Source organism: Pteropus alecto, unplaced genomic scaffold, assembly GCF_000325575.1.
Source record: "Pteropus alecto unplaced genomic scaffold, ASM32557v1 scaffold101, whole genome shotgun sequence".
NCBI lineage: Eukaryota > Metazoa > Chordata > Mammalia > Chiroptera > Pteropodidae > Pteropus > Pteropus alecto.
In genome coordinates, this window is record NW_006432945.1 from 9897607 (window position 1) to 9908773 (window position 11167).

The following is an 11167-nucleotide window of genomic DNA, read 5'->3' on the forward strand; positions in this document are numbered from 1 at the left end:
GTATCTCAATTTCATTATCACTAATCACATGAGTTTGTTAAAGCTAAGTAAAAAAGGCTAAATCCCTATTCACTGAATAAACAAAACTAAAAAAATAAGAAACTTCTCTAAATTTATACCAAAGCAATTAATTTCCAGAGCTCTAGCCACACTCTGTAGGGGCAGACATTAACTCCTAATTTTTTCCATTCACTGCCTTTAACCATGCTCTTCTGAATCTCTTTCTCATCCCTTAATTATATCTCAGGCAGATCCCATGCCCTTCCTGTTATTAAAAAAAAAAGTTGCTAAATATGCCAGACACTGCCAGATGCTAGATGCTGATAGGTATCTAGTACTCTGCCTGACACACAGTAGGCATTCGGTAAATATTATATATTATTATTATCATATTTCATGAAATTTAAGGTGTCACTAATAGTAATATACACCATTATTTTATGTGCTTCTAAGAATGGGAAAAAAAAGTCTGCCAATTAAAAGACAACATTAATCATAAGATGTATCCTGACTTCAGATGTTAAAATGTGGGAAAAGTACATATTAAAATTGATTAAATAAGATATTAATTCAAACCCTCATTATTTTTGGCTACACTATTTGGCTTTCCCGTCTTTGGTCTTTTCTCTCCAATGCATTCTCCAAGATCTAAATTATTCATCTCACTTTGCACTGATCCCTGCCCCCTAATCTTGTCTTTAAATCCTCGCTGGTTCGCACCCAGGAAACATTTAAACTCACTTGCTTCACACCCAGGAAACATTTAAACTCCTCAGCATGGTATTCGAGGCTTCATCCCTTGATCCCTCCCAGGCCATCTTTGCAACATCACTCTATCAGCTCTCTCACATCTATTAAACCAGATTTCATTAATATACTTGGACACTTCACCTATCAATGCCTTTAATATTACTCTATCTACCTAGACTGCCCCCAGTTCCCTTTCCCCTCTTCCCCATGTGATCAAACCCTACTCAATCTCTAGTACCCAGGTCAAATACCACCTCTGTAATACTTTCCAAAATAAATAGTTTTGATCTCCAAAACAAATGGCCATCTCTCTGTAACATAATCACAGTATTCTATGATTAAGAGACAAGTTATGAGTTCTTCTAGGGCTGGGTCTTACTTTACATCTCCAGACCTTTGCATGATCCTGACAATGTAACACCACGTGAAGAATCCGGGCTCTTGAAATAAAACACACCTGTGTTTGAACTCTAGCTTTACCACTCACTAGCTATGTGACCTTGGGTAACCTACTCAATCTAAGTAAGACTCAATGTCTTCTTAAAACATGGATAACAAAATCTATCATAGAGGGTAGCTGTTGTTATTATCATGATTTATTTATATTAGCTGTTGTTATTATCATGATGACTGTTTTATTTAAAAAAAAAAAGGGGGGGAAGGAGGCACTCAAGAATACTTAAGGAACTAGTTTAATACATATTCTGATCTTCTCTAGTCATATATGCCCCAACTCTGGCTTTATAACATGTCATAAAAAATGGGGATGTACTCTTCAAGTACAGATAACATATGTAACCTGTGTTAACATTCGAACACAGTTTATGCTACAGAGGAATGGCCAAATAATTTTTCAACTTTCCTGAGTCTTGCTCTCCTCACCTAAGATAGGTTTCTACCTATACGGGGCAATGGCTAATTTTCTGTAGTCAAGTAAATAATATTTTTAAGGTTTGAGTCTCATAATTACTCAGTCTTCTAACTGACACACAAGAACTATTTTAGGCTGTTAATGTGATCTAATGGGTTAGATTCAGATGAAATGTATTAATGCAGAGTATCTGAGTAATCATTAACAAGAACACTTAAATTCATGACTCTTACAAAGAAAATTCATTCTTAAAATTTAAAAGCAAAGAAATATTTATATGGTACTAATAAGACTCAGCAAGGTACAGAAGTGAGCAGAAGGCCTATATTCTTATTCCAAGCTCTGCTATCAGCTAGTTGTGAGACTGACCACATATCTTGGCCTCTCTGCCCTCAATTTATTCATCTATAAAACAGAAGCATTGAGAGGGTCGTTTTCAACTCTAAAATCAATTTTAGTATTAAAAATTAAAATTTTATTAGAAAATTGAAAAGAACTAAAATTAGATACCATTAAAATTTCAAACAACTCACTTAAGCTATTTAGATATACGTAAGAACACACATGTAAATTTCATCCCCAATTTAAAAAAGAATACAGACACAGTATATGATTGAAATGAACAGAAGTTACAAGTGACCAGGATGAACTAATTTATTTCAAAACCACATTAACTGTTCCCATTTGGTTTTCTACTATATATAAAAAGGTTAAGGACAATTTATTAATATAAATATCACAGATAACAAGAATAATAGCTAAAATCAACAAAGTCATTTCCCACGAAAACCTGAACTGGGCAACTCCAGAGGGACAGGCTTTGAGACTCGGTTTCCCTCACAAAGATTGTTAACCTAACATTATCTAAAACTACTGAGCTCTGTAAGAGAAATAATTTTAATATCATATATACACACACAGCTCTTATTATTTGCTAGCCATTATTCTAGGCACTTTTCATATTTTAACTCACTTAATCCTCACAAAAGTCCTATAAAACTACAATTATTATCCCCATATTACCAATGATGAAACTGAAGCACAGGGAGGTTACGTAACTTGTCTGAGGTAGGTTAGCTAGTAAATTTTAGAGCTGGAATATGAACCTAGAGTCTGCCTTCAGAATCTGTAAGCAATATTAACATACTAGCACATGATGTAAAAAAGTAATAAAATGAGTTAGGGTGATTGTGTTAACTCAGCCAATAACCAAGACATATGTATGACCTTGAATCATTTAACTTCTCTAGACCTCACTTCCCATTTAGGTAAAAAAGGGAATTAGGCTAAATAATTTCTGAAATTCTTTCAGATCTAACATTCTACCATCTAAGACTTAGAAGCCAAATGCCACAACTGTGGCAGAGCAACAGGTATGTCCACTTTATATTCCTCTTTTTACCCTTATCACTATCTCATTATCTTTTACTATGGCTCACCCTCATAAGGTCTTCTATTTACCAGGTGCCTATCTAATAATAATCACACCAATAATCTTGAGGAATATATAAATTGTGAACTCTGACTTCAAGACCACACTTTACTACCTCCAAACCATGCAGACTGGACCTGGGACTAAAAACAGACCTGTCATTACTGCAGCAGGTGCTGGAGAACAGGCCAGACCACACATAAATGTATGTATGTATAAATGGGTAAGTTTTATTTATTTTTCAGAAAGCAGTATGATGTAGAAATTAAGAGCAGGGGCTCTTACAATCTCATCTCTGTTACCCACAATTCGCAGTATCAACATAATTACTCAGTTTTTCCAATCTATAAACAGAGCTAACAACGTACCTAAACAGCTTGCTATGAAATGTTTTTAAAGTACTACCACAGTGCCCAATACAGTTAGCACTCAAAAACTAACAGCTGTTGTTATTGCCACCACTGTTGTTATTTACAATTTCCATAAAAAAGCAAGAGTTCCAAAGTATGACATATTCGATTTCAAATTCTGGCTCTACTGCTTACTAGGTGTGTAGCCATACTCTGGCTTTCCTCATCAGTAAAATGGAGGTAACAGGTTACCTATCTTGCAAAATTGTTGTGAGGATTAAATGAGATAACATATAGTCAAGCAGCTAACACCTGGTTCCTGACTGCTCAATATTAATTCCTTTATGCTTAATCAAGCTGACCGCATTTCCACTAATTTAATTCAAAGTAAAGAAAACAGAACCCCAAGGAAGTCAACTTTCCTTTCTCTATGGCCCTTTACAGTGGGGGTACCAGAGAACGGTCACCATGTGGTTCCCTATGTGATTCCTGAGATTAGAGAGCTTTGTCTCAGGCCATCTCTAAACTTTCTGAAAGGAGTCCAGTGCTCTAAGGCAGCAGCTCTCAGAAACCTTTTCAGGGAACCCAAAAGGTCAAAACTATTTTCATAATAATACAACAACTTCATTTGCTTTTTTCACTCTCATTCTTTCACGAGTACACAGTGGAGTTTTCCAGAGGCTACATTAAGTATGATGTCACGTCTCTGATGGCTAGTAGGTGTGCTTGTATACTTCTGCATTTTAAACATTTTTGCTTCAATTTCTAATACAGCAAATATCAGTAGACAGTGGAATCTTCAATAATTTTTAAGAGTTTTCAAGTGCTCCGAAGACCAAAAAGTTTAAGAACACTGCTCTATAAGGCATGGAAAAAGCCTACAAAGCACATGAATTGCTCTGTGAATTACAACTTTGCCAATTTAGCCTAAATAAGTATCTCATACAATTATCTAAAAACTTCCTACTTCAATCTTCAAAAAAATCACTTGTTCACTAATTATTTATGAATAGTCAGTGACATAACTGGGTCTAAGGACTTCCATCTCCTTATTCCTGAGGTATGGTATTTCTAAATACTGCAAGTCATCCTCAATAAATAAGAGATGACTATGTTTTTTTAATCAACATATTGTCCCTCTTGTTACAGAGATAACAGAATCGTAAGTTATGCTTACAGCAGGTTAATTATACTTTCCTCTGACCTCTAATAAATGTTTTAAGAATTTTCTGATCAGACCCTATAGATGCCACAAGGGCTTGGTGATGAGAATAGGTAACTAAATTCCCTCCTATAAACAAATGAGATTTACAAGTGTATAATACAAAAAGTTTGAAAAGCTAAAAAGAAAGTCTTCCACATCATTTATAAAAGTGATCCAAATGTATAATGTTCCAAACCCTCAATCTTTACTCTTCCCTTTCTATACCATTTTTAATTTTGAAAACAGTATGTTGACTAAAATATAAAACCAAAAACATACAAAAATATATATATTGGTTTTGTTTTTTCTATTTTTAAGATAATGAAAGACCTAGAATTTAATGACAAATTTATCAGCCTATTGCAAACAGCAGAACCCCTATAAAATATTTGTTGAATGAATGAATAAATTTTAAGGCATTGGGGTTTGTGCGCTTTGTCTACTTGGCTTCTTTTAGCATTTACTAGGTTAAGGGAAGACCAGAAAAGGCAAAATCTTCCAAACAACTTGAGCAAAATCTTCTAAACTTTTTTACGTCACATCCCTACCAAAAAAAAAAAAGGTTTACTATGCACCTCCTATAATGTATTTATAAATTATATCCTTCCGAACCTGTGTTCATTATAAAACATAAGTTTTTAAATAGAAGTTTTTGAAAAAGGAGACAATGATAAAATAATTTTTAACTTTCATTTATGAACAGTACAAAAATATTTTTAATCTCACTAAGAAATTATCATCAATAACATTTTTAGAGAACATAACTGAAAAGTCATTTTTTAAAAAATCTTAGTTTAACATTGTGACACAGTATTCTAGTTCAAACTTCAGGATTCAGTTGATTTTGAAATGATTATAATGACTATGAGCTGCTGAAAAATGGACCTCACAAGGCAGAATATTCTTAATACATAATATATACTTAGGGTGAAGTTCACTGTGGATGACAGTGGATGTAAATTCCTAAAGAATTATCTTAATTATTTTGAAATTTGGGGGGAAAGTCTTACCAAGTCTATTAAAATGTCATTGTTTTTATCTGTAATTTGACTGACAAAAAGCTAGTACTAAAAGTGGAACTGTCAGCTCTGCCATTTTCTCATTGTTCATATGTGCTTGCATTACTGTTATTATTGTTGAGGCTTCCTTAACAGGAGTCTTTTTTAAGTCTCATCTATGCTATAAGGGTTAGTTTAGTCAAAACTAGATAATCCATAAATTCATTTAGCTATGCACCCATAAACTGCATTCACTGCTATTTGGTGAAGGTGAACAAGTGAGAAAACTAGTAACAATCTTCTCTTTCTCTTAGAATACCGCCTAAACGAGGTTATCTTGTCAATCTAATTATTAGATATTAGCAGAATTTTATTTCTTCCTTGTCTTATGCATAAAAATGAATTTAACTATAAGTTCTAATACTACCTTCTCTTACTCCATGGGAGTTTTGGGCACTCTCCTTTGGGGGTTATGACACAAATATACTTGAAAGCCCTAACCAACACAACTCAAATCAGTCTCTCAAATGCTTCCAGATTGGGACTGGATTTGAAGCCTGGACTAATTTTCCATGGTCACCCCAGGTCAAATAAGATTCTTAGGTTCTTATGATCTGGGCCTTCACCCAAAAGCTGATCCAAAACCAACCTTCAGGGATGGATGGACAAATATAATCTTTCCAGGGTACTTACCCTAACATACTCCATTATACAAGGAAAATAATGAATAATACCTTCCTGTCTTATACAACATTCATTCACTCATTTAAGAAATATTTGTAAATGCTAGGCATCTCACTGACACAATCATTTACAAGTGTTATCTTAAATATGCTATACTATATTTTCATTTGCAGAAGCACAGAAAGAAAAAGTGTAGTTTGTGCCCCATCGGGTGGCCAAACTGGAAATTTCAAACAAGTTCCAGCAAGGCAAGTTAACCCTAACTAATCAACATAATACCTTTGGGAAATTGAAGCCTGCAACACAAGTGTTCTCATGAGAGAGTGCTATAAATGAAAATCACAATAATGTTATGGCAATGTTTCCTTACACTTGAAAATAAGAGATGTGCAGTTTATAAGAATCCCTCCATTCCCAAATCCTGCAACAATAAAAATTAACCCATGACTATTAGTTTTAATTTAATTAAACAAAATTGTTTCATTGGGTCAGCTCTCCAGTCACAGATTAAAATCTCATCGAAATTCTTTGAAAGTACGCTATTAATTTAAAAGGATGCTCTTAATAATAGTTCTTTAAATTCCTTCCTCTTCATATATAAAACATAATTAAACCATAAAAACATTTAGAAATTTAGAGGTAGATGGGTCCTTTAAAAATATAGAGCTGTAAGCTTAGAAACCATCGAGTCCAGTTTTCTCACTTTACAGATGAAGAACCTAAAGCCCATAAAGAAGAACTAATTTCATTAGGGTCACACAGCTAGGCTTAAACATCCGTACTCAAGAGACAAACTATGTATGATTCTGTACTAGTGACTTAACCTCTCTGGGCCTTAGCTTCCTTGTCTGAAAAAAAACAAGAAGGTAGATAATCTCTAAATTCCTCTTAAACTCTAAAACCCTAAAATTTAGATGCCTCATTATTTAATATCTTACAAAACTACGGTATACACTAAAAAAAAAAAAAAAAAAAATTCCTGATTCCTGAGAAATCAAAGCAGCACAGGACCCTAGGGAAGAAAACACAAGTGAGCAGCCTAAGGCACCAAATATATTTGCTTCTTTTGTTAATATTCTGTAAAATATTAACATGGTCATACTAGTCTATTTGGTTGAAACTAGTCTAAGTTAGTTTTGATTAATCAATTACAGAGCTCTAAAATATACACTGATTCTAAATCAAAAAAGTATTCTTACAAAGATTTATTGATGTTCTAATTTATATACCAAGATTTATACTCAAATAGATTACTGGAAACAAGAATAGTCTCTGCTCATTTGTGTTTATTCCTTGTAAAAACTATTCAGAAATGGATCACATAGATTTTCTTTATATGGTTCTCCATGTTGCTCTATTCTTTTATGCTTTATTATTCTGCCTATGAAGACCGAGTCTAGGAACTTCACACTTTTAAATTAGAAACTCCAATAACTTTCAGGATATTGGTGGATCACTAATGTTAATAATCTTAATATTAATTCTATTCCAAGGAATAGAATTCTATGAACTACAATTAACCTTGAAAAGCTCTGGCCCTATATTCTTATTTTATGGAGGAGGAAAGAGCCCTAGAAAGGTAAAAAGAAAAAAAAATTGTCTCAAGGAGCTCATAGCTAACATATACTAGAACTAGCACTTATTGTGTGACCATGGTATATACAGTAATACATAAAATTACAGATGTGAAACAAAATTTTCAGCTTCTATCTAATGCTCTGCTGATTTCAAGTAAAATTTAATATAGAGAAATGACATAAAAACCAAAGAAGCTGAAGATAGTAGTTTACAGCACTAGAAAACACCCTAGGCTAGAAATCAGGGGTAATACAGCAAAATTTCACCACCAGTGCTTGAAAAACAAATTCAAATGTCTATTCTACTAACAGTGTTTCGAGAGCATCATCTCCATACAGGAGAAACTACATGTTACCGCATTGAGAAGGTTCTTTTCTCTAGCAAAGGCTAACAACATCTTTCATGATGTCCTTTTTTTTCCTCCTAAGTTTTTAAACTGTCAAAATTCCTGGACTCTAAATACTCTTATTTATGCCTCTTTTAGTATTTTTAAAGAAACAGCACCAACTCTTGAGAAACAATATACAACACACAGATCCCAACCCTATAAAATATGCCTTTAATGTCCTCAAGTCACAAAGAAAAGCACCCCTTATTTAATTTTGCCTACCATACAATGAGCATATCCAGGACAGGAGTCACACAGTAGGGACTCTCTGCAGAATAAAATTTCAATTATCAACAATAAGTGAATTTTTCAAAAATAATTTATAATTGGCCCAGGAAAGATAATGCAGTCACACATATGCTCAGGTATTTTGTCCCTCTGTGATCAACCTAGAGTAACCATTTAAGACTAGTATCCAAATGGAGTATATGAATGAGGAGTCTCAGAATTATTGTGATTACGTTACTCTAGCCATGTAGCTGACATTACAAATCAAGAGGTAATTGCATTTTTCAAACTAAATCATGCTTCTCCTTGCAGCCCTAGATATTCCAAATTAATACAATTCTATGAAACGGTTAAGTGCTGTAATACTTAAAATGAATCATAACATACAGCCACTATTACTTCTGCACGAATTAAGCATTCTACACTGTATAACAAGTATAAGATGATGCTTCAGCATGCTGTGTCCTATTCCTCTGTGAAGAACTGGCAGTGGTGCTGAAAATTACTACTAGAAAGATGAAAGACCAATACCCTCCCTTCAATAAAAACCATCATCTGGACTCTAGCCAAGGTTTAAAACTGACCGAATGTTATTAGAAACAATAAATCAAAAACTCTACAGGCTGAAAAGCTAGTCTCTTATTTCATTCTTACAAATGTAGCCACAAAACACTATAAGAAAATTAAATGACAGGAAAGCATTAATAATTTTAGGCCTTTTATTTCTGACAATAATCAAATACTGTATGATACAAGGTGAATGTATTTTACAATCTTCAAGGTTCTGTTTAACCTACCTACATACATCCCCTTTCCCCACATTCTTCTATTATTACAACTGCTACATGAATAAACTCATGCTACTGCCTAAACACGCTATCACTAAACTTAAACAGAAATTAAAGAGAACAAAAATATTTTAATTCATAAAATTTAGCTAGCATATTTGTGTTCATATTGATTTTATACTCTTTGTTCTTGCACATAACATAGATGTGAATTCCTGGAGCTAACAGATAAGTCTTTTTTTCTCTATCCAGGAGCTGAATTGCCAGCTCCTGAAAATAATCTATTGCAATGCTTAAAGCCCTTCAGGTATCCTGCCTTCTGAATCTATAAATGGGTTCATTATCTTCACTTTCCCGGTATTAACGTAAGGTTCCTTATCACTATCTATTAAAAACCCTCTAAGAGCTGTTATCTCAGAAATTAGGGGAGAGAGGGGCCATGGTTTCTGTAATACATAAGTATGTTTTAAAAGTACATTGTTTATAATAAAGTACTTTTCTCCCTAGTTAACAAAAATTTTAGGGAAAATAACCGGACAATTTTAATAATTCTCTTCTCTTTCCTCCTTTCTCTTCCTCTTTCACTCCATTCCAAAACAACAGAAGAGCCCAAATCAGAGATGTGATTACTTTATATACTTCATGCAATCAGTAAAACGACGAGTCGCTGTCTTATTATCAAAACAGAATAGCTGATTACAATACGTTTGCATACTGTAACCACTGCATATGTGACATACATTTAAATCAAGTTTCAACCTTATTATAAAGCCTTTGTCAACAGTGGGCAAGTGGGGAAAAGCCGAAGGGCTCTGAGGAATGAAGGAAATCACTGGAGGGGCTGATCTCGGAAGAGAAGGATTCTTTGGTGAGAGGTGAGCAAAGAGAAACAAGGGCTAACCTTGCCGAGGGGGCGCTCGCCCAGGGTGGGGACGAGAGGTCAGGGTGAGTAGGGACGAGGGGATTAGCGCAAAACCGCCGCGACCCCGGGCTGCCCTCGCACCCCGACTCCCCAACCTGCGGCTCTCCCTCCACCACCATTCCCCAGCCCCGGCCGTGCTGTGCCCTCCCGGCCCGCCGCCTTCATATCCGTTACACCGGCGGCAGCGGGGCTGCGGGGGAGGGGAAGGTCAGCGGGGCCCGGAGGGAGCCGAAGCCACCGGGATGCCGCAGTGGCTCCCCGCGGCACAGGGTCAAAGTCCGCCCCGATGCGGAGAGGCAGCTAGAGCGGAAGGCGGCCGCGGAGGTCCGGACTGGCGAGACGGCGGCCCCTCCGAGTCCTCCCACACCCCGGCCGCCGCGGGTACCTCATACTGGATGTACTGCTTCCTCCACTCGGGAGTGATGTGCGCCGAGAGGTGCTCAGCGAACTTCATCCTGACGTTTCCCCCTCACTCCCACTCGTGTCCAGCAGTTACAGGCGGCAGCGGAGACGGCGGCGGCGGCAACAACTATTCCGACTCCTCCCCACATGGGCCCCGGCGCGGCGCGGCGCTGCGCTTCTCTCCTCCTCCGCCGCCGCCGAGGTCTCCTCAGAGCCGCCCTCCCGCCATCTTCCTCCTCCTATCCATAGCCCCGCCCCTCCCCGCCCACCATACGTCATCGCCATGGTAACCGCCTACGCTGCGCCGACGGCAGAGGCGGAGTAAGGGGCGGGATTTGGGAAACATTCCTCAAGGCTCCGCCTCTTCTGGGCCGGACGTGTTGGAGGCACCGCCCCTGACCTCTTCGGTCTGGCTTGCTTTGGCCTTACAGCTGCTCTCTGCAGCCTGCCTAGGAAGCTGCAGTGTTGTTATTGCAATTAATATTAATACTCTAGCAACAATAAGCCACACAAGACATTTATATTTGCAAAAAAGTGTGCAAATATTTTTCCATTTTCATATTTATTCTCCA

General features: G+C 36.6%; 1 protein-coding gene across 1 annotated transcript in view; it reads right to left on the reverse strand.

Moving 5' to 3' along the window:
* Nucleotides 1–10838, reverse strand: part of XPR1 (xenotropic and polytropic retrovirus receptor 1) — a 127295-nt gene extending 116457 nt beyond the window's left edge. Inside the window, 1 exon segment of the mRNA XM_025043963.1 lies at nt 10579–10838. Coding sequence (XP_024899731.1) covers nt 10579–10647 — 69 coding nt within the window. The 5' untranslated portion in view covers nt 10648–10838.
* Between the last annotated feature and the right edge of the window lie 329 nt (nt 10839–11167).